This window comes from Odontesthes bonariensis, chromosome 17 (assembly GCF_027942865.1).
Source record: "Odontesthes bonariensis isolate fOdoBon6 chromosome 17, fOdoBon6.hap1, whole genome shotgun sequence".
Lineage (NCBI taxonomy): Eukaryota > Metazoa > Chordata > Actinopteri > Atheriniformes > Atherinopsidae > Odontesthes > Odontesthes bonariensis.
In genome coordinates this window covers 34,524,726-34,549,993 of record NC_134522.1, presented here as the reverse complement: position 1 = coordinate 34,549,993, position 25,268 = coordinate 34,524,726, and the positions used below count along the sequence as shown (strand labels likewise).

The 25,268-nt window shown below is 39.9% G+C and overlaps 1 protein-coding gene across 3 annotated transcripts in view; it reads right to left on the bottom strand.

Moving 5' to 3' along the window:
- Positions 1-25,067, bottom strand: part of mdga2a (MAM domain containing glycosylphosphatidylinositol anchor 2a) — a 93,032-nt gene extending 67,965 nt beyond the window's left edge. For all 3 annotated transcript variants that reach the window (XR_012766800.1, XR_012766801.1, XM_075448243.1), the window contains exons 1-5: positions 24,837-25,067; positions 15,249-15,388; positions 11,367-11,541; positions 7,792-7,988; positions 4,586-4,718 (exon numbers count right to left, since the gene is read on the bottom strand). Coding sequence is in view for 1 of the 3 variants with exons in the window: in XM_075448243.1 (XP_075304358.1) it covers positions 4,586-4,718; positions 7,792-7,988; positions 11,367-11,541; positions 15,249-15,388; positions 24,837-24,954 (763 nt within the window). In the remaining 2 variants the exon portion in view is untranslated. The remainder of the gene's footprint in view (positions 1-4,585; positions 4,719-7,791; positions 7,989-11,366; positions 11,542-15,248; positions 15,389-24,836) is intronic.
- Between the last annotated feature and the right edge of the window lie 201 nt (positions 25,068-25,268).

Sequence of the window (25,268 nt, the reverse complement as noted above, 5' to 3'; positions counted from 1 at the left end):
GCTGCAGGTTCTCCGTTGAAGCCAAAATAAAGTTGAGTAATGCCGCTGTTTTTGTGCGGTATTCAGCGGGTGGCTGAGCAATTGTCGTTTATTTTATTTCATAAAATACCGGCAGGAGATTGCACAAAATGCACGAAGCTAACCAGAATGACTTCTGTTTAAAACTACAACTCCCGGTTTAATAAAACACCTTCCTGTTTCAACTGAAATGCACAAATATTTGACATAATGTATATGAGAGGTTTGACATATGTGTATGAGAGGTTTGACATATGTATATGAGAGGTTTGACATATGTGTATGAGAGGTTTGACATATGTGTATGAGAGGTTTGACATATGTGTATGAGAGGTTTGACATATGTATATGAGAGGTTTGACATATGTATATGAGAGGGTTGACATATGTATATGAGAGGTTTGACATATGTATATGAGAGGTTTGACATATGTGTATGAGAGGTTTGAAATATGAGTATGAGAGGTTTGACATATGTATATGAGAGGTTTGACATATGTATATGAGAGGTTTGACATATGTGTATGAGAGGTTTGACATGTATATGAGAGGTTTGACATATGTGTATGAGAGGTTTGACATATGTATATGAGAGGTTTGACATATGTATATGAGAGGTTTGACATATGTATATGAGAGGTTTGACATATGTATATGAGAGGTTTGACATATGTGTATGAGAGGTTTGACATATGTGTATGAGAGGTTTGACATATGTATATGAGAGGTTTGACATATGTGTATGAGAGGTTTGACATATGTGTATGAGAGGTTTGACATATGTGTATGAGAGGTTTGACATTTGTGTATGAGAGGTTTGACATATGTGTATGAGAGGTTTGACATATGTGTATGAGAGGTTTGACATAATGTATATGAGAGGTTTGACATATGTGTATGAGAGGTTTGACATGTGTATGAGAGGTTTGATATGTATATGAGAGGTTTGACATATGTGTATGAGAGGTTTGACATATGTGTATGAGAGGTTTGACATATGTGTATGAGAGGTTTGACATTTGTGTATGAGAGGTTTGACATATGTGTATGAGAGGTTTGACATATGTGTATGAGAGGTTTGACATAATGTATATGAGAGGTTTGACATATGTGTATGAGAGGTTTGACATGTGTATGAGAGGTTTGATATGTATATGAGAGGTTTGACATATGTGTATGAGAGGTTTGACATATGTGTATGAGAGGTTTGACATATGTGTATGAGAGGTTTGACATGTGTATGAGAGGTTTGACATATGTATATGAGAGGTTTGACATATGTGTATGAGAGGTTTGACATGTGTATGAGAGGTTTGACATGTGTATGAGAGGTTTGACATATGTATATGAGAGGTTTGACATATGTGTATGAGAGGTTTGACATATGTGTATGAGAGGTTTGACATGTGTATATGAGAGGTTTGACATGTGTGTATGAGAGGTTTGAAATATGAGTATGAGAGGTTTTACATATGTGTATGAGAGGTTTGACATATGTGTATGAGAGGTTTGACATATGTATATGAGAGGTTTGACATATGTGTATGAGAGGTTTGACATATGTATATGAGAGGTTTGACATATCTATATGAGAGGTTTGACATATGTATATGAGAGGTTTGACATATGTGTATGAGAGGTTTGACATTTGTGTATGAGAGGTTTGACATATGTGTATGAGAGGTTTGACATATGTGTATGAGAGGTTTGACATATGTGTATGAGAGGTTTGACATAATGTATATGAGAGGTTTGACATATGTGTATGAGAGGTTTGACATAATGTATATGAGAGGTTTGACATATGTGTATGAGAGGTTTGACATATGTGTATGAGAGGTTTGACATGTGTATGAGAGGTTTGACATATGTATATGAGAGGTTTGACATATGTATATGAGAGGTTTGACATATGTATATGAGAGGTTTGACATATGTGTATGAGAGGTTTGACATATGTATATGAGAGGTTTGACATGTGTATGAGAGGTTTGACATATGTATATGAGAGGTTTGACATATGTATATGAGAGGTTTGACATGTGTATGAGAGGTTTGACATATGTGTATGAGAGGTTTGACATGTGTATGAGAGGTTTGACATATGTATATGAGAGGTTTGACATATGTATATGAGAGGTTTGACATATGTGTATGAGAGGTTTGACATATGTGTATGAGAGGTTTGACATGTGTGTATGAGAGGTTTGACGTGTATGAGAGGTTTGACATATGTATATGAGAGGTTTGACATATGTATATGAGAGGTTTGACATATGTGTATGAGAGGTTTGAAATATGAGTATGAGAGGTTTGACATATGTGTATGAGAGGTTTGACATATGTATATGAGAGGTTTGACATATGTGTATGAGAGGTTTGACATATGTATATGAGAGGTTTGACATATCTATATGAGAGGTTTGACATATGTGTATGAGAGGTTTGACATATGTGTATGAGAGGTTTGACATATGTATATGAGAGGTTTGACATAATGTATATGAGAGGTTTGACATATGTATATGAGAGGTTTGACATATGTGTATGAGAGGTTTGACATATGTGTATGAGAGGTTTGACATATGTGTATGAGAGGTTTGACATATGTATATGAGAGGTTTGACATATGTGTATGAGAGGTTTGACATATGTGTATGAGAGGTTTGACATATGTGTATGAGAGGTTTGACATAATGTATATGAGAGGTTTGACATATGTGTATGAGAGGTTTGACATGTGTATGAGAGGTTTGACATATGTATATGAGAGGTTTGACATAATGTATATGAGAGGTTTGACATATGTGTATGAGAGGTTTGACATATGTGTATGAGAGGTTTGACATGTATATGAGAGGTTTGACATATGAGTATGAGAGGTTTGACATATGTGTATGAGAGGTTTGACATGTGTATGAGAGGTTTGACATATGTGTATGAGAGGTTTGACATATGTATATGAGAGGTTTGACATATGTGTATGAGAGGTTTGACATATGTATATGAGAGGTTTGACATATGTATATGAGAGGTTTGACATGTGTATGAGAGGTTTGACATATGTGTATGAGAGGTTTGACATATGTATATGAGAGGTTTGACATGTGTATGAGAGGTTTGACATGTGTATGAGAGGTTTGACATGTGTATGAGAGGTTTGACATATGTGTATGAGAGGTTTGACATATGTATATGAGAGGTTTGACATATGTGTATGAGAGGTTTGACATATGTATATGAGAGGTTTGACATATGTATATGAGAGGTTTGACATGTGTATGAGAGGTTTGACATATGTGTATGAGAGGTTTGACATATGTATATGAGAGGTTTGACATGTGTATGAGAGGTTTGACATGTGTATGAGAGGTTTGACATGTGTATGAGAGGTTTGACATGTGTATGAGAGGTTTGACATATGTGTATGAGAGGTTTGACATATGTGTATGAGAGGTTTGACATATGTATATGAGAGGTTTTTACTAGTATATATGAAAGGTTTGACATATGTGTATGAGAGGTTTGACATATGTACATGAGAGGTTTGACATATGTGTATGAGAGGTTTGACATATGTGTATGAGAGGTTTGACATATGTATATGAGAGGTTTGACATATGTATATGAGAGGTTTTTACTAGTATATATGAAAGGTAAAGCTTTTCACTAGTATATATGAAAGCTTTTCAGTAGTGTGTATGAGAGCTTTTGAGTAGGTTATATAAGAGGTAAATGTTTTCACTAGTTTATGTGAGAGCTTTTCACTAGTGTTTGTGCAAGGTTTTGAGTATAGTATGTGGAAGAGTTTAATTTCACATGTGTATATGGAAGTTAATTCTGATTTATGTCCCTGGTGGCACCTCATAGGGCTCCCTCCGTCTGCAGCCAAACACATTTCTGTTCAGCTTTCAGTGAAAACAACAAAGACAGAAGTCTTTCCTGCAGGAACAACAAATCAGCACGGTAATTATTACAACAATCCAATCCGAAAAAATAGTCAACCCTATCAAAATACATAAAACAATTACAGCATCAACCAAATAGATTTTTTGACGAAAGCATAAAAAAAAGATACATAGAAGCAGATGCAGTGTTAGCTGAACCGAGTGCCTAACATGATGAAATGATGGCATTCTTTCACAATAATTTGTTGTTGCACCGTGAGAACAAACACTGGCTTTTGAAAAGTAGACTGTGGCTTTTAGGAAATGTGTTTGTTCAAAAGGGCTGCACGGGGGCTCCTGGTTCAAATACAGGCTGGGGCATTTCTGAGGGGAGTAAGTTTCCAAAAACAGGTATGTTAAGAGAGTCGAAGTTGACATTAAGAGTGCGTGTGAATGTGCATGTTTGTCTCATCTGTCTCTGTGTGGCCCTCACCCTGCCTCTCATTCAATGCCAGTTGGGATAGGCTCCAATAAGCATGTGGAATAGAAAATGGATGGATGGATGTTTATTGAAAGTAAATATTCCCAGAAGTATATGAAAAGATTTGTTAGTATGACAACACACTGATCTTTTCCCTGCCTGGTCATACTGGAATGTGCACCTGTGCGTGTTGGTGTACCTGTCCTGTTGTTCAGACTGAAGTGGGTACTCTTGTCTCGTATGCCACAGACGTTTCTGACAGAGGAGATACAAGTGTAGTCGGCATAATCCTGGAGACGGAGATTCTTCAGCTTCAAGATCTTCGTCTCTCCCTGAAAGACACACATCACACCTTCATCCTTGCAAGACTTTAATATTCATTTTGGCTCATACTTTCTGAAAATGTTTGAGTTTAAAAAAAAAAAAACTCAATTTAAAGCTGTCTTGTTCATCTCAAGTCATTTGTGTTGTACTGTTAATTCTTTATGAAAAAGGGGGTAATAAACATTTCCACAGCTGGGGTTTTCTTTGGTACATTGCAGAAAACACAAAAACAAAATTCTATTTATCTTACACTGATGATTGATTCTCAGCTATTCTATTGTGCTTTTATCTTTCTGTTTTTTTCTTTAATGTTCAGGCTGTCACACTTACTTCTGGTTAGGTTACTCTTAAGGCCAAAATACATTGTGACTGAATGTCACACATGAAAACAGACACGCCTGTTTTTCTCTTTACAGTGAAGAGGGAAGCGGCACAGAGACGCTGGCTGATGCACCGAAGTGTGACACTTCATGCACTGTTCTGTTCCTGCATGGCTGCTGCTGAAAAACATTTTTTTTTTTAACCCATTAACATGAGTTTTTCTTACCAGACGAGGTTAATTCAGGTTAAGCTTAAGTGTGAGGGATCACGCTGGAACTGTGACAGCTCGGGAGAGTGCTGCTTGCTGCTGTATCAGTTAGTCTGCGCAAACTGACATCAAAAGTTCAGGCGGAGTAAGAAACATGTTTATTAGTTATCAAATTCTATGCCAAGTGTTTTGACGTGCGAATGGCAAACTTGCTTTCTGTACCATTCAATCCTAGTAGTATCTGAACTCATCTTTGGTTGAGTAACTCGTTGCAATAAAAGAGCCATCTCTTTTTCATCTTCTGTGATGTGTCCCTTGCCTTTCTGAGTTTAATGGCTTCAACAAAGATTTTACTTGCACATCCAGACTGTCAAAGCATTCTTTTCTGCTCCATCTAAGCGTTTTTGGCAGCTCCCTCTCCTCACATCCAGCTATCGCAGTCTCTCATGTGCATAGAAAAGTGGGTGAGAATAGCTATTGAGGTCAAGACATTTCACAAGCAATACAACTAATGATCCAGTCATTACAAAGACGATGTGGAAAAAATGTTTCAAAAATCTATATATTTTTTTACTTTTTACTTTAAACACAATACCATAAACACATCATAAATAAATTAAAATAGAGTTTAAAATTAGAAGAAACAGAGTAAAGAAATATTTATATACTAAATGAAATATCCAAATTTGATGAATGAAATTTACAGGAATTAATACAATGTAAACAAATTTGTATTTTTATATACAAATTCCCTCTCAGTTGGGTAAGCCAAAGCAAGGGGTCAAAGTTTGATTAAAAAAACATTTTAGCACTGCATTGGACCATCTTTTACTCCTTAGACAGACTTAGCTGCTAATTCTCCTTGCTGTCTGCAAACCCAGAATTCAGTCTTGGAGAGCATCAGTGCTGGAGTGAGTGAAAGTGTTGCAAGTCACAGAACAATACAGTAAATCAGAGAAATAAAGCTTTATAGCTTTATAACTGTCTTAAAGCGGGTGAGTTCCAAACCACAAATAAACATCCACACCTCATGTTGTCAGCCTTGTGCTGAGCGAGTTTAAACTTGAGTGTAGTACAGGCATCCACATAGACAGAGCAGAGATGGGACAGGGATTTTAATTAGCTCATTTGGTAATTGCTACATTTTATAGTCCCATTCTCTCATAGGCTGGCGGCTACACACACACTGCCTAAGACCTGACTCCCAGAAATGTGTTGAACATAACAAACTGGGAGGAAACTACTGGCAGGTAGGAATTTACAGGTAGTCATTTCCTAGGATCCCGAGAGGTCTTTGGTGATGTTATCTGCAGAAAGACTGAGAGGTGTTCATTTAGTTTAAATTCATTTTAAGGAATATTCTTCATGGTGTGGTCTTAAAGATATCAAGGCAAGATGTCATGTTTTAGTACTGCTTTATTTTCAATGTTTTAGCCTATAGTTGTGCACCTGCTCCAGCCCTCCACACAAAGTCCAAAGAGTCTCTCTGCTCTCACAGTCCGCCAGCCAATGGCAATAACACTAATTTACGCACTTATTTGTTTTCTAAATTGTCTTCCCATCTGTCTAGGTACCTAACTTATCGCACTTACTCTAGCACTAGTTATGCTCTTAGCTATTTGGTTTTGGAAGGAAATGCACTTATGATTTCTTGTGACCTGAAGTTCTTTTGCCTACCGATGTAGAACACACTTATTGTAAGTCGCTTTGGATAAAAGCGTCTGCAAAATGACTGTAATGTAATTCACAGCAGTGGTATTTAACAGGCCACTACCCAATTACCCGACTGGACATTTCACATTCACATACAGAGAAAATATAGACTCTCAATCTGCAGAATTTCAGTTGTTGTGACCGAGGCTTGAGCAGTTTGTTTATTTAAAGGTTCAATTGTTGCATTCATGAACCTGAGGCTGTATATAAACCCAGAGAGATTTGAATATTTGTTTGGCTCCAAACTGAAAATGAAACTTTAAACCATATTTGGTCACATCTATGTGCAGACCATGTCAGGATCCCTCATGGCTGTCAGAGGCAGGATGAAAAAGAAATAAGGAATCTCAAGTCTGAACAGTCGGGAGATAAAATGCAACAATCCCTCTCACAGTCTAATGTTCAATATTCAGTCATGAATCATGAATATTGCAGGAAGCAAAGTCTCACACTGTAAATAGCTTGGTATTTCAAGTAAATGAAAGTCAGTACATCTTTTCAAATCACATTTTTGGTTGAAAATTGATACAGTGATAGAGTAAAGCATTTTTTAAAGAGTCAGATAAGAGTTGTAGAGATTTTGAGATGATGAAGTTTGCATCCATCATTGCTTGAGTGTTGACATGTGATAAAAAAATGAAACCGTGTCATAATTATCTTATATCTAAGGCTTGTTTTTATGACATTTATCACTCTGATGGGACAAAAACATTCGCTGGTCCAAACAGGCCCAAATGAGAAATATGCAACATAGAAAAGAAAAGTAGTTCAGTAAATCAGTACACAGCCTACTCCTGTTGCTAAAGATAGTATCAAATTCTGAATTGAAATCTCCTCACCTGTGTAAAAAATGGCTTGTATATCTCCACCCCCGAGTCCGATCCCTGTGACAGCACCTCCCTGCCTCTCCTCCAGGTGTAGTGCGCAGGAGGGTTGGAGTTAGCAACACAACGAAGAAATACCGTCCGTTCAAAGTAGAACTGTTCTTTTGCTTCATCGATGCTCTGATGCACTGTTATTTTTGGATTATCCAAGTCTAAGAAATAAAATAAGAGAGGGAAGGGATGAAGGAAGATTTTTAGGAAAAATACACTGAAAGAAAAAAATCTCACCTTTGATCGGTCTGGTTCTACTCCCCTGGTCGATGCCGTCATCTACCACACCCCCAAGCCTAACCTCTCCTTTTATTCAGATTTATCTCATTTTTTAACCCAGTTTTATGCCATCTCACCCTCCACTCTCCTCCTTGGTGATTTTAACTTCCACATCGACAATACCAATTGCAAATCATCCACAGAATTTTTGCAACTGCTTCAAAACTTGACACACGAGCTCCCCCACCCACAGCCGTGGCCACATTCTGGACTTGGTTTGCTCCACCGGACTCACAATTCATCAATCTCTGTATCTCCGACCACTTGGCTATCACCATGGACACAGACATCTCTGTCCCCGCCCCAAAAGAGAACTAAGATCTCTTTTCTAAATCTAAAATCTATACCCCCTCAGCTCTTCCTCGATAGCAAGTAGAATGTCAACCTTCCCTCCCCCTTTGACTGACAGGGGGGAACATTCTGTTCACCCGTCCTGCAACACACTCTCCTCCTGCATCGATCAACTGGCCATCATCAGGACAAAATTGGTTTCCTTCACCAACACAGCTCCCTGGTATACTCTTCAACCGTACAAAAGCCCGACTTCCATTTTCTTAAATTCTCTGATAAAGGCCACCAGGCTGAATGGTTAGTTTATATGGTCAGCATTAACTGTTGAAATTGATATTAGTCAACCTTGTCCTGTCTATGACTAAATAGCGTCATAAATAAATAATTTTGTTAAAGGCTCATCTCACTGCGCTGCAGGACTGAGAGGTTCAGGAGGTCCTTTGTCCCCACAGCCATAACACTTTTTAACAGTGACTGCTGACATGTTTACTTTATTAATTTATTTATTATTACTTTTATTTTTGTTTATTTGTTTGTTTATTTTTGAATATACAATCATTGTCAATATTTCAATTGAGCTATATGACAATTTGAATCTCTCCCACAGGGGATGAATAAAGTATTTTCTATTCTATTCTAAAGTACTGCCCTGTATGCCAAGGAAATTCTTTATGACATTAACTAATCTGGCAACAATATTAGCCTTATTATACAAATTACCAATTCAAATTGTATGACTGTACTTTCAGTCAAAGTAGCCATTCATGACACAATTAGAATGGTGTCATAATACCAATGTCATCGTAGTTGATGTTGCCAATTTTTTACATAACACAAGTGATGCGAAATGTAATATTGTCACACAGTAATAAACAGTTTCTTTTAGTGCGATAAATAGAATTGTTATGTAATATTTATGACAGCTTTAAAACAAGTTATGCTGCCTGAGACAAAGTCAAGTTTTCATATCAGTGACATCTTATGCCAATTTTGCATTAAAATTGCCAAATGACAATGAAAACAGTCGTAAACATTATATGAAGGTTACACACCAAGAAATCTCATTCATAAAGCTGGTGACAGGTGCCGTGTCAAGTTGATAAGAATATTATCAACCCAACTCTTTAAATAAAGTGTTACTTACAAATCAAAGAAAAATATAATAAATAAGAAAAAAATAAATAAATCAGTAGGCTACATGAATTATTTTCTGGTGCTTTCCCGTATTATCTAGTTGGTTCACTTAAAATAAAGTCAGATTTAATAGGAGGGTTTTAGTTGACGTCACTTCCGTATTTTTCTAAGCGCGCGAACCCAAGTGGTGGGCAACCTGAGCTGGAGCCCATTGAAAACACTATGTTTTGTCTGCCACTTTTTGCCCAAAATGCCTCAGTTTTGTGCCGTTTTTGGATGTAGCAATCAGTCTAACTGAGAGAAGGGAAAGGGTTACTATCGAGTACCTAAGGTAATCGCCCATAGAGGTGAGAAATGGAAAAAAACTCACAGAACAACGCCGCCAAAAGTGGATAGTTAACCTACGTTTACAGACTGGAGGAGCTGAATCTGCAAATGCTCGTGTCTGCGGTGACCACTTCGTCAAAGGTATGTGCGAAATCTAACTGTTTTGTAGTAGTGCAGTAAAGTATTATGTTGTTAAATGCCAATCAACAGTAATGTAATACGGGCTACGTTTGGGCTTTGTTTTGAAGGCTGCCCCAGCGCGTTGCTGGCTACTGAGTCAGTGGACTGGGCTCTGACGGTCAAGCTGGGTTACCAAAACACAGAGCTAAGACACCGTCATCGGTGTTTCATGCGATCTCTGAGAGTGGTTGATCTAAACAAAACAAATTTGTCACGTCGTCACAATCTTCACGTTTCAGTAGTATCCACGAAGTGCTTAAGTGCTAACAGCGCACATTAGCTCCCAAGTTCTTGACAACAGAATCGCTCGCTCTCTCTCTCTTGTGCATTAGGCTAACAAAGACACAATGTCAGCATTTGGATATTTGGATCTCGGCATTTTATCAAAACATGAATGCCAACATTCAAAGCTCGGCATTCAACATGTTAAGTTCTGCTTTACTGCCCAGCCCTGCACTACACACTGCATTTTCCATTGGGATAATGCACCATAAACAACACAGAAAACAAACTTACCCTGGCGAACACCAAAACACAATCATTCTGTAGACGTTTTACTCCGAGTTTGCTGATCCATCCGCTGTGGTAATAGTTGTATGCTTCCAAACTTTTGTGGGCCTTCATCTGTTGCTTGGTGTGGTAAGACGTCTGGAGAACCAGGTAGCTCGTCATGTCCACAGCCTCTATTTTCGGCAAATCGTTCCGGTTTTGCGAAAATTCGGACATTTTCATTAAGTATGTGTCATGCCCAATGTATTTCTCAACTAACGCCAAATACCTTTCCCTATGTGCCGGCTCCAAACCACTACAATATTCACTCATCTCCATATTCTCCATGTTGTTGCTATGCTGTAGTCAAGCTTCCTGCCCACCAACTGAAATTCGCGCGCTCCCTTGATGACGTAACTGAAACCCTCCTATTCCTCTGTTAAATAACGTATCTCTTTTAAAACATTAGACCGTTTGAGATATAAGGTGTCATCTTTCATTTTTCTGAGTCTGGATGCTATTGGTCAGCTATGAACTGGCCAGTATCATTCATTGTTCTCATTAATATTCTGATATTTGCATTTTTGATTGCTTCAACCTCTATCGGTGCAGATACATTTGCAAAGTTGTGAGCATCAAATCACCTCTTGAGGAACCAATAAAGTATTTAGAATATTTAGTTTTGAAATTTGTAAGGACTGTTGCAGACACTATAGGGCAGTTTCTGTAGGGTAATACGACACAGATCAGTAACAAAACACCTGGAAAAATCAAAAATATTATATATATATATATATATATATATATATATATCCAATGTGTGAAGTGTGTGTTCTTACAGTAGACATCAACTCGCATGGAGCGGATGGCTGGGGAGCCCACTCCATTTTCAGCCTTGCAGTAGTAGCGCCCCCCCTGATGCCGGCTGATGGTCTCAATCCTCAGAGTTTCGCTGTGCAGCGAGGAGTTTCCCTGACAGTCCGAGGCTCCTCCCACTGTCTTAGTCCAACGAATCTGCCCACGAAGTGTAGGGTTATTATCACATGCAAATGCAATAACCATTTACAGTGACTGTGAACAACTGTCAGCTTGAATTTATAGTAATGCAAAAAAGTTACTTTGGATTTTCAGCTTCTCCTTCATGGATTAGTCAAATGAGTCCATACTCATCCTTTTGCTGTACAACGAGCTCCAACATCCAGCCAAAGTAAAAAAGAACTGTCTTCCCTCAATTGAAAAATAGCAGCTCTGCAACATCAGGGGTCAAAGTCCAAAACCAGTTTGAAACCAATTCAAAACTAGTTCAAAGTGCAAAACCAGCCCCAAAACACCACTGTGTATGTATATGTGTGTATGCTGGAGTAGAGTGTACATGGTGATGACAAGACTGCCATAACAGAAGGAGACAGGGAGTTATTGAGGAGTGTACAGAAAGAACTGAAAGTGAAGCAAAGACAGAACAAGGATGTGTTTAGGAAAAAGCTGGAAAGTAGGCTCAAGCAGAGCAATGTGCAGGAGGTGTAGTCGGGGATGAACATTTTACCAGACTGCAAGGAGAGGGAAGATCAGAATGATGAGAACCTAAACAGAATACATCCATATATTTTATATATCTGCTTAATCCAACTTAAGGTCGCAGGGGGGCTGGAGCCTATCCCAGCAGTCATCGGGCGAGAGGCGGGGTACACCCTGGGTAGGTGGCCAGTCCATCACAGGGCCACACAGAGACAAATGAGACGAACTACAACACACACACTCATACTCACTCCTAGGGACAATTCAAAGTCACCAATGAACCTAGCATGCATGTTTTTGGTGGGAGGAAGCCGCAGTACCCAGAGAGAACGCACACGTACACGGAGAGAACATGCAAACTCCACACATAAAGGCCCCAGCTGGGAATTGTACCTGGAACCCTCTTGCTGTGAGGTGACGGTGCTGACCACCACACCACCATGCAGCCCCTAAACAGAGCCAACGACCTGAAAATATTTTCATTAAGTTTTAAATTCTCCTCCTCTGCCCCTAGCCACAAAAGCCTCATATAAACAGTAAATGATGACACAAGTGCTTCACAATATCTGAGTCATAAATCCTCAATTCTATTCACCCACGACCCAAACATGCAGCAGTCCAACTGCATGCCCTGTCTTCACCAGTTGACAGCACTTAATTTTCATAATTTACTCCTCACACTGTAAGCGAGGTATCAACATTTCTGACATGCAGTGACTACATGTCAGTTGGACCTGACTCCCAGAAACCTCTTTCAATCCTTTCCTACAATTGTACCAGAATTCCCATGTGATGAATACTTTGCTGGCCTCAGATGTTTTTCCAACTGTTTTTCCAACAAAGAGGTAATTGAAAGAGCTGTTCTTGAACAGATCTCAGACTTCCCCTTGCACAATAAAGTCCTTGATCCAAAACAGTCTGTCTTCAAAGGGAAATTTACCTTTGAAGACAGACTGTTTGTGACAGAGACCCTAAAAACTGCCCCAGTCTTCAGTTCTCATCTTGCCAGACTTCTCTGCAGCCTTTAACATGGTAAATCTTACCATCGTAAACCATCATTGGCCATCTTACTAGCAGTTGGGGATCTCAAACAAGGCACACTTGAATTATTAGATTGTAATGCACTGGCCTTTCGTTTAAACTGTCATGGCAAGGACAAACATCCACATTATATTGCCTTACTCTCAGGGTGCACATATGTTAAGTACTGGGACCCCATCTCTTTGGGATTGTTCATCTGTTTACATGGCTTTTTGAATCATCGCTTTGCAAACCATGCCCAGCTGTACGTCTCATCCCACCCAGATGACCCCAGGATTTCAGCATGAATTTCAGCTAGCCTCTCTGACATCCCCGTGGATGAAGGAACATCAACCTCATCTTAAAGGATAAGAACGGTTTTTTGACATTGGGCCCTTGATTTCACATTATAACATGATGTTCTACTCACCCCTGCTTGTTGTTGGTCATTTGGAGCTGTTCCGAAGATATTCGCGAGGCGTCTGGCTGCTCTCTTGAGATATTCGGCCATGAAACGGTTTCCTATGGGCAAGCTTATACAGGCACAAACTATGCTGTTTATAATTTATTAATTACTGTACACTAGCACTGATAACGTGGAGGTGCGTCGCTTACTTAAAAAAAATCCGGGTTACTAATTTTGAATTTTAGCCGAATGAATAAATAGGCAGCAGGTCTGTGGGCTGTCTGTGGCAGTAGCACAACGAGGACGTCAGTAACACCCACTTTACGACAAAAAAATCAAAATTACAGTAACCCGGATTTTTTTAAGTAAGCGACGCACCTCCACGTTATCAGTGCTAATGTACAGTAATTAATAAATTATAAACAGCATAGTTTGTGCCTGTATAAGCTTGCCCATAGGAAACCGTTTCATGGCCGAATATCTCAAGAGAGCAGCCAGACGCCTCTCGAATATCTTCGGAACAGCTCCAAATGTTCAACAACAAGCAGGGGTGAGTAGAACATCATGTTATAATGTGAAATCAAGGGCCCAATGTCAAAAAACCGGTCTTATCCTTTAATCCCTCTCAGACTCAGCTTTTGGTTATCCCAGCTACTTATTCCATTGACCACAATATCAACATAAAATGCGCCTCTTCAACCATCTCTGCCGAAGGTAGTAAGAAACCTGGGCATCATCATGGATGTTATCAGATGTTATCAGACCAGATATCCTTCTCTGACCATGCTGCATCTGCTTCTTGATTGTGTTACTTTGCGCAGTACCACAAAAGTACAGGCCATGGGTATCTCCTCTCATCTCAACTACTGCAAAGCTCTTCTTCCAGGTCTCCCTGTGTGGAAACCCCTAAGAAACAGAACAGACCACAGCAGTGTTTGATTTCAAACCACAAATGCTTGCCTGCAGAGTGACTGCAGGTTCTGCACCCAGCTATGTAAACTCAACCACACAGGCCACTCAATTAGATAGTGCTGCTGTCCCCTACAAGGCCATCAGACAGTCCTCATTTGTGGTTCCATGGTGGTGGAATGAGGTACTGACAGTTGGGGCATCCCTCTCCACCTTCAAGAATCTATTGAAGACTAAGCTCTCCATCTCTTCTCTTCTCTAACACTAAAAGACATCTTGCCTTGCTCCGGTACCTAAAAGATCTCATCCACATACATTTTTTTTTTTTAGAAAATTCTTAAGGTATTGGTGAATGAGGCCAATTGAGCTGCTAACTTGACAGACACAGACTGACCAGTGTAATTTAATTGTTCCCACCTGTGTTGTTTTGACTGAAGACAGGCTGTTCACTCAGGTCTCTCAATCACAAAAGAGATTCTCAATGACTCCCGGTGTTTTGTAAGAGATATGACGACTATGAAATAAAACAAGTTGCCTGGGTGTTCTGCTGTAACATAATAATAATTAAACCCCCCCCCCCGTGTTCTGTCTGCAGCGGTGCTGTAGAAGAAGATGTCTGTCAGTGGAGGTTGCAAAGATGGCAATGTTGTTGTGACTTTTGTGATAAGTATCAAATATCAATTGGTTTATGCAACCCTACTCACTGTGTATCCTAATAGAAAATCACATACATCCTGAAAAATAGATATGCTGCGTTCTTGTAGATTTGTAGTTTGCTCATCTTTCTTCCAAATATCCCCTTTTAAGGGCTTTTACACAAATACAACCCCTCATACATCCAGTATTCCCAGTGTACCCAGAGTAGTGTTACCTGTGGCCGAGGGTGTCCAGTCACCAGACACTGGAGCTCCAGAGTCTCTCCCTCTCTGATAGTGTAAACCCTCTCACTGTAATGCTCCTCTTCCATGTTACAGGGCTGACCTGAGTACACTATTTGCACTGTAGGGGATGCTGTGGACAGAAAAATAAAGACACACACATAAAGAGGGTTAATACATGGAAAGTGTGGGGGGGGTTTGTGTATTTTTAGTCATTTTGTGTTTCTGTGATTGTTTAAACAACAAAAAAGGCTCATGTGGTCACCTGATATAAATACAACTGGGATGTCTTAATACAAAACAACAATGCAGTCTTTATTTGATGATAATACCTCGCATACCAGGCTGTATATCGATGGCTTTATGTGAATGCCATACATTTGTGGTCATTCTGGTTACTTAGGGTACAGTAAAGTATCATTACTAATTACTTTCACACACATTACAAATGGACAGAAACTGTCAAGATTTTTATTCTTTTAACATTAAACTATAAATATTTCTCCCTCCCAAACAATTCCTCCTCTTCCTGAGTCTGAATCTCTGAGAATCTCTGAGGTAAAGGGTGTATTATCCATTATCTTAATCAACTTGTGACTCTTCACTGGTGTTGTCTCAGACCTCCATGCGACATTGAAAAGGTGTGTCAGCCGAGACAGTCCCGCCATGTTCAGAGCTTTAGTGCTGGAAAGCTTTTTAACAACCTCAGCGACTTCCACTAAGTTGATGGACGAGTCTTCCCAAGTCCTCAGACTCTGCCTCTTCAATAGAGGACATGCTAGCCGGCTTGAGAAGATCATCAAAGTACTCCTTTCACTGCCTGAGAATATTCTCAGTTGGGGTCAGCAATTCTCCACCGAGGTCAAATACAACCTGAGATGGACCCTGCTTACCCTGCTGAGTCGTCGAATGGTTTGCCAAAACAGCCAACTGAAAGTCCTTCTCCGTGGCCTCCCTGAATTCCTCCCACACCCAAATTTTAGCTTCAGCAACCAACAATTCTGCAGCCCTTTTAGACACTCGGTCCCTGGGAAAACCAAGCCCAAAAGGCCTCCTTCAGGTTGATGGCTTCCCTCACTGCTAACATCCACCAGTGGGTCCTCCGGTTTCCGCTGCAACAGGCACCAACTACGTTCAGGCCGCAGCTCTCGGAAGCTGCATCCGCAATCGAGGTCCTGAATATTGTCTATTCAGATTCCATGACCCCAACCTCCCCCGTATGTGCACTTGTTTGGGCTGAGCAGATCTTGCCAGAAGTCTCCCTCACCAACCGGTCCAACTGACCACCAGGTGGTGAGCAGTTGACAGCTCTGCAACCCTCTTCACCTGAGTATCCAAGACATAGGGCCACAGGTCTGATGACATGACTACAAAGTTGATCATCAACCTTTGGCCAAAGGTGATCTGGTACCAGGTACACTTATGAATAACCATATGCTCGAACATGGTGTTTGTAATGAACAATCAATCAACACAGTCCAAGTCCAATATCGAAACACCACTAGGATTCAGGTCATGGAGGCTGTTCCTCCCAATCACGCCTCCCAGGTCACTCCATCATTGTGGAAAGCGGAGCTGCTGTTTGGTGCATAACAACAAACAGTCAGAACCTTCACGCCTGTGACCTGCAGCCACAGTGAGGTGACCCTCTTGCTCACTGGGGAGAACTCCAACACAGAGCTCCCCACACCCACATGATGCTTGTTTCCATGGGCAACTCCAGAGTACGAGAGAGTCCAGCCCCCCTCCAGGAGTTCATTTCCAGAAGCAACGTTTTGTATGGAGGTGAACTCCTTTTCCGGGCGTGGTGACTTTAATAGTGTGTTGCCATCCAGGTCTTCGAATCGCTCTTAGTCTGAGACTAATTTACCATGGGAGACCCTTCCAGGGGCTAACGCCCCTGACAACAAAGCTCTAAGGCTCATTAGGACACTCAAACCCCTCCATTCTATGGAATCGCCCACCGTCCCCAAATCTCATCATTAGTTATATAGTTCATTTTATATGAGAAATAAATGAGTGCCTGTATGAGCAGCAGTTCTTTATGTTAATCTAAAAAACAAACTTCAACAAAACACAGAGTATACCACGACAGGGAATTTCAAAGCAACCTTAAACGCTCAAAGAGCCATTTGGACCCGTTTTCCACAGAAAAGAAAAAGCCAGGAGCCACAAAACCCTTTTGACTAAAATGAAGATAACAGTGAATATAAAGTTTTTTTTTACCTTTATGCTATGTATATATATAAAAAAACTCAAGTGTGTTGCATTTATGAAATCAATAAATTGCTACAGAGAAAACAAAATTTTATTTCTCAATGCAACAAAAACTTTTTGAACTCTGAAAAATGGTTAGCCATCGGGAGTCGATAAATTGCGTGCCGGCGGGTGTCGCACATCGGCTGTTGTGACGCATATTTTGAGCCACAAAAAATTAAGTTTTATTCATTAGTTTTATTTTAATGTTGCAAGGTCACCATCATTTTTTTTCTTATACTTTGTTTTTAACTTTAAATGAGTCAAGCACCATTTTAATTTTGTTGTAACTTTGCAGTGACAATGACAATAAAGTCTGATCTTACAATCTTCAAATTTTGAATTACATTACAACTAACGAAGTAAAAATAAAACAAATTTAAATTAAATACTTAAATTTAATTATTCATTATTTAAATGATTTATTTTCCAAAGCCACAGGGACCCGAACTCTGACCTAGGAGAAACCCTGCATTCTACGTGCCCACCCAATGCCTTTTTTTGCATTTTTACGAATCACAGAGAAAATCATGTTAACAGCAGTGAAACAGAACAACCAGCCTCCACTCTCTGAATGTAAAAAATATTGCACAGATGTTGTGTCCTAATCTCCTCTTCATCCTTTTTACTCTCCTTCCTTCCTTGAGCCTCCATTCTCTCCTTCCTTTCCGGTGTTGTATGTATTGGCTGCTTTATCCCCAACACGGGTCACTAGAATTTCTATTTGATGGACTTGACAGAAATGTCATCAGAGCACACTTTAGGATAATAAGTAATAATAAATATCATATGATATGACTCCATCCCCTTTCATCTGAGAAGCACATGATTACAGATAATCCGACAGGGATCTAACGTTGCACAGAAACAACTAAGTAGAAAATACACAGTCCCACAGGTATCATCCACAGGAAAAATATGTTTTAAGACCATGTCTGCTGGTCAAATGATTTGGAAAATTATTTTTTTTCTCAAGACCAGTTTGATTTTCTTTTGCATTAAAACATTCACAACAGCTGCGTTCCAATAAAGGTTATCAGCACATTGCTAATTCGCATATCAGTGCTGACAGGCAATATAGCAAAACCATTTCTTAACTGCTGCAGATATATTCATGTCACTCAACAGACACACACAGCATATACAGGATTTTTCTCATTGTATTCATGTACCAACTACAAGTCACCAATATCACTCAGTGGGTCTACATGGTGAGATTAATTCCATTATAGCTATAGTTGGGTTATGCTCCTTATTTGAGCATAACTCAATTCTCCTTGGATATCTGGCGGTGAATGAATGGGATCAGAGGCACAAAGCGTGTCATACCCCGGTATGATAGGTGGCGCTGTACCCATTCCAACTGTTGCTAATAGAGCCACTTCCTGTTGACCTCTTCACCACCAACAACAACAACAAACTCAGGCATTGGAGAAAGATGGAGAACGCAGAGCCAGATGAAGCTACGTCCCTCTACATTTGGTCTGTGATGAGCTGCTTGTTGCACAAACTCGATGCCCAACGGAGCATTCTACATCGCGTTGTTTCTTTCTTTCTGACGGCGACAACAACAGGAATATCGTCTCCTTTGACTTCCGGGTCACGACCCCGGGAAAACATCTGGAGCATGCGCAGAACGCAAAGTCTGATTCACCACGTGCTTCAGCGTCTACAAGCAGGTTTAGAGTGACTTTCAACAGAGTTATCTGGGGGTCTTAATCCGATCCAATCCAATTTCTTGTCCGATTAAGGTGTCTACATGCACTTAATAACTCAGTCTGATTGTAATTTAGCCAATAATCCGATCCATGTAACCCCACTGAGTGAATCAGTGGGAGATGGTCCCATTAAGGGGATAGTAGGGGACAGCAGCATATGTAGTGAAGTACGGTAGGTGATGTTAGAGAGCAAGCATGTTGTTAACAAAAGGTCATTTTCATTACAGAACAATTAATATTTTATATCTTATATTAGGACCAAATTTCTCTTTTGCAATGTATTCTTAATGTAACAAGGATTCTCAAGAAAAAAACAACAAACTTGTTTATATCTATTTAAAAAATAATTTAAAATCTATGCTACACTAAAATTAATGGGTTTCAGTAAAGACCTCTTTGTATAATAGAATTCAGGGCTGCAGCAAACAATTATTCTGGTATTAGTACTTTATAGATTATACCATTGATTAATCAAGTAATCAGTTAAGACAAATGTACATTATAAACTAGCTTTTCAATGTAGACACAATTAGTGTAAATTAACCCCCAGGCTTGTTATTAACAAGGCAAACAGTGCTGCTATGCATTTATGAAACATAAATTCATTGACAACATCCATATAAGTACGTTGAGTTACATAATACATTCTGTGTTCTCCATTTATGGCCAAACTCACTGAAGAGTGAGCCAAAGGCAACTGCAAGTCAGAGAGTAACAAGCTGAAACACTTCCAAGTGGTGTCACGTTTGGTGTGATGCGTGGCGTGGAGAAGGTAGGACACGGATGCAGATATTTCCAAAAAAAAACAAACTTGATTTATTTTAAAGAACAACAAAAAGTGCGACTGAGCCGGATTACAAAAATTAAACTGTGAAAAACAAAAACCTGACAATAACTATGATAAAACCAAAGGACAAACCTGACTTGGCATGAAAACTGTGACAAGGAAGACTGAATGCCAGTGAGGATCTGGCAAAGTGAACGAGGAAACCTGGAAACTAAATACTGAGTACTGAGTGCAGCTGAGGGGAAAAACACAGGTGACGAGAGTGAAGGTGATGGCAGGGCAACAGAAACATGGCAAAAACTAAAAAAGGAATTTGAAACTTAAAACTAAGACATGACAGACACCTAAAACATGACGAGACTGTAAAACATGGCAAAACTAAAAACTAAACAGGAACTAAAAACAGAACCAAAAACTTTCTTGTCTAATACAACACTCTAAGGGAGTATATTTCCATTAAACGGCATCGAGTTGAACTAGATGGTGTAGTTTAGTCAGAACATAGGGCTTTACAAAGGGCTGTAACAAGCAGAGCAGTTGTTAATAAGTGGAAACATAAAAAAAAAAGAAAAAAGAAATGAGTAGCTTTTGCTGAATAGAAGTGAATAATGGCAAGGGGTTTTCACAAATTCTTTTAGGAAAGTGCATTCAAATGAAGTGAATGCACACTTTACCATCATAAAACAAAAGGTCTGACAAAAGCTTGACACCGATATTTAGCCCCACCCATGGCAATGACTCTAAGCTCTCAGCTTTTTGCCAAAATACAAACATTTCGCCAATGAGCGTCCAATACTGGCAGGTAAGGGCAGGTTTTCTGTACGATGGCAGTCCCCAGTGGAGGCTCCTATGGCCTGACTAGTTCCACTTCAAGTAATGTTTTATCACAGGATAAAATACAGCATAAGAATCTTAACCTTAAAATGATGTTTTTAATTCTATATTCTTTCAACAACTTCTTGACATTATCAGCAGATGGAGTGTGCTCAGTTGTCATTACATGATTTTGAAGGTATAGCAGTTACTCTTTCAAAGTGAATCTTTCTTCCCCTTTAATGCAGAGTAATACTGCTTTGACTTACCGCAGAAGGAAGATGTTGAAAGTTTAAAAATCACACGAAAATAACGATCAAATTGTTCAAAGTTTTTGTGTTTACTGTATGCTCTGAAGTTGTTACTTTTTCCAAAAATCAAATGTGATGAAATTCTCCGACTGTATTCAAATGTCACCCCCCCATCCTAAACATGCACAGGATGCTCTGAACTCCCGTGGTCTAATGCCCCTTTTCCACCGCCGAGCTAGCCCTACTCTACTCGGTTCGATATAGCACGACACTACACGGCACCAGTACCATTTCCTTTTCTACCCAAACCGTGACCTGGAAGTGGGCGGAGTCGGCCCGTTCACCACTAACGTGACGTCGGTTTCAGGTGACTACAAAGTGTCACGCCGCGGTTAGTCAAAAGTAAACACAACGATGGAGGCACTGGATGACATCGAAGCATTACTGCTGTTGTTGATTGTTCGGTGGCATGTAGTCACTGAAAACGCTCACCTCGCTCACTGTCCTTGGGTTGGCTTTCCTTCTCTGGTCTTCCATATTCGTATTTCTGTTTACTCTCTGTTGCTCTCGCAGGTGTGTTTTCAGACATGGCGGGTGATTATTTAAAGCTCCCCGAGCTTCATCGTGTGTATGACGTAATTTCACCTGACCAATCAGTGGACAGCACTGATCACGTGACGTTTTAGTATCGACTAGTACCGACTAGACCCACCTCTGAAGCAGGTACTAGCCGGTACTAAAAATCGTAACGGGTCCCACCTTCAACCGGCGGTGGAAAAGCTCCCAATCAGGGTAGAGTGGGACCGTGTAGAGCTGTACTGTTACAAAAATGTTCGGTGGAAAAGGGGCATTAGGCAGGGCCATATCCAGCCCTGGAGGGCCGCTGTCCTTGCAGGTTTTAGATGTTTCCCTCCTTCAACACACCTGATTCCCATCAATGCATTGTTAGCAGGCTTGTGCAGAACTTAACAATCTTTCAAAGAGATCCATTTCATCTGAATGCTCCTCAATGCAGTATAATAACAATACTTTAAGGAGGTTTGAGAGAGACTATAGGGCAAAGCGCCAAAGAGCAAAGCGGTAAATCAGATGAATAAATGTACTAGTTTTGTTGTAAAATTAGGGCTGGGCAACGATTAAAATGTTTAATCTAATTAATCACATGATTTCCCTGATTAATCACGATTAATCGCATTTGTACGCAGAATCCCAAAATGAATCCAAAAGTAGTGTATAGCTTTTAGCATTTAGTTTTATTTTAAATGTGCTGCCATATGAATGAAAGTGCCATAACATTTGTTGTGCAAACACACTTTTAACATCAGCATCTTTCTGTAGTTTTTATGTAGAAGCCTCGCTCCACTGTCTGTTTCCTTGAATGACTTGCTGCTATCAGTTGTGTGTTTTGCCTTTAAGTGATATTTTAGACTGGAACTACTACGCTGAGAAGACAATTCAACTTGGCAGTGTTTACAGATGACTTTGGTTCTGTCGACTCCGCCGTCTGGAAGAACTTTAAAATGAAAACGGCCGAGTAAAAGTTCCGTACCCTTCTCCATGTTTGGTGGATCCGCCGATTACTTTCTTTTCCTGTTCCGCAGCAGACAGCAACAGACTTTTACAAAATAAAAGCCTGTGAGCAACAGACTTTTACAATAATAAAATAAAAAAAAAAATAATAAAAAATAAAAAAACAACTGCGTTAATGCACGATAAAATATTTATCGGCGTTAAATAATTAGCGAGTTAACGCGATAATAACGAGTTAACTTGCCCAGCCCTACCAAAAACAAGTCAACACATCCACATTCTCACAGAGAGGTTCTCCATCTTTCCATTCTATAATAGTCAATGTTCTTCCAATGAAATAGGTATGTATGCGTGTTTTTTTTGTTTGAACAACAGTTAGTTGAAGTTATTTTTAGGCTAATAAAATGACATTTTATTGCTGACCCTCTGCCCAAAGGTTGCAGCTGAGAAACATCCCATGCACAGCAAAGTAAGAAGAAAGCAGGGCAATCACAGTGGAGGAGAATGTCTTTAAAGAATACAACACACACTTCTGCTGCGTTTTAAGATGATGACTCACAGGGATTATTTTTACGCTTCAGTGTCCTTTTACGTCTGAAGTAACAACATACTGTATATCACATTAAGGTAACGTGAGGACAAATGAGCTAACTCCATCTGCTGCTAAAGAACATGACATGTACATGAAAAAATACAAAATAAAGCTTGCAAGTGAACAATAAATTCTATATTTCTTTTGTCAAACTCGTGAGAGATTAGAAATAAGAACAAGAAAATAACTGGAAGAAATTGTGGGAAAGGAAAACATTGGATTTTGTGGAAAATAACTCTTGTATAGAGTATCAACACAATGAGCTGCTGTACAAGCATCAGAATGCAAGTTAAAAAATGGATGGAAAATGGATATTGTAATTTCAACAATGAAAAATGTAACAGAGATTTCATCCTTTGACCATCATCAATGGATTTTTGCCCAATTGTCTTTGTGTTCTCTAAGTATGTAGTTACTTCCTTTGACTTTCCCATTACGAGAACTCCATATGCTGATGAAAACGGTAAGATGAAAAGATTTTTCACCATTTCTTGATTTTTGTAAAAAATCTTTACTCTGGCTTCCAGTCAGTCACAGAATAGATTTTAAAAGCCTGCTGATGGTTTACAAATCCCAGAACGGTTTAGGCCCAAAATACATCTGTGATATGTTCAGGGAATATAAACCCAGCAGAGCTCTTAGATCCAAGGACTCAGGTCAGCTGGTCCAGTCCAGAGTCCAGACTAAACATGGAGAAGCAGCATTTAGCTGTTATGCTGCAAACAAGTGGAACAAACTGCCAGTGGAGATTAAACTTTCACCAAATGGAGACATTTTTAAATCCAGGTTAAAAACATTTCTTTTCTCATGTGTCTATGCATGAAATATCTTTTAACTTATCTAGACTGTTGCTTGTTTTTAAATTCATTTAAATGATTTGATTTGTTTCTCTTTATATTCTTTTATGTATTTTAATGCTTCTTCCACTCCCTGCTGCAATGCTTTTATTTTATGTAAAGCACTTTGAATTGTTTGTACATGAAATGTAATATATATAAATAAATTTGATTAGATTTTTTATTTGCTTTATTTCAAAAAGTCACTTTTAGAAAAAGCGAACAGAAATTTGAATTGATGACTTGATCCCACATTTTGATTGCAAGTGAGCAGACTTGAGCTGCCAAAGTCAGCCTGAGATGCAGCTGAAAGACCCAAAAGAGCTGGAACTTGATTACTGTAGGAGTCTCACTCTGTGCCGGGTCAACAGTGTCAACAGTTTATGAGTGGAACACTTAGAAAGCAAACACATGTGGTGACCTGTCATAGTAACTTTTTTCAGGGGGTTGGTACAGTCATAAGTTTACACAGAAACAGAATAACCACACAGAGCTCTGACCACACTGTTTAAGTTGAATCAAAGAGTCCATCAGGGATCCTGATGTCATTGCTGGTATCCACAGGTGTGTGTGTGTGTGTGTGTGTGCCTGTATTACCTGCCGTGCCCTCGGGCCAGGCATGGCTGTGGTGGGGCTGTGTGAGCAAAGCTCGCTCTGACACACGCGCGCACATATTCAGCATAAACGCTCTAAATCCCTCACAAGGTCAAGCTGCTGTTGGTGGTATTCAGGGTCAAACGTGCTGCAGCCATATAAAGCCTACGTCAGTTAAAGATGGAAGTGTGAGTGTGTCCTTACCGTATACACCCTGGCCGTGCACGCCCTGCAGGCAGCTGGTCAGCAGCCACAGGAGTCCAAAAAGCACACCCATCTTCTCATCCTCCTCTGTCCGCCTCGCCGCTTCTCCGCCCCCCATCCCGACCCCCACCTACAAGAAACGGATTGTCAGTTCGGTTCCCCGCAGACGCAGCAGCCCGAACTCCCTCCGAACTCCCTCCTCCTCCTCGGCTATGATCGGGGCCCTTCCGATCTGGGCTTTCGACCGGTTCTCATCCACAAATCCTGAAGTGCCCCCACAGCCCCCTGCCGCCCCCCCAGCCCCGGTGCCGGTCAGATGAGATGGGTGGGTGGTGTTCCGCTCATAACGGTTTAATGTTGACTCAGAGCATCAGAAACAGCTGATCAGCAGAGATGAATCAGGTGCTTCAGCCACTGTCTCCTTGGTTGTGA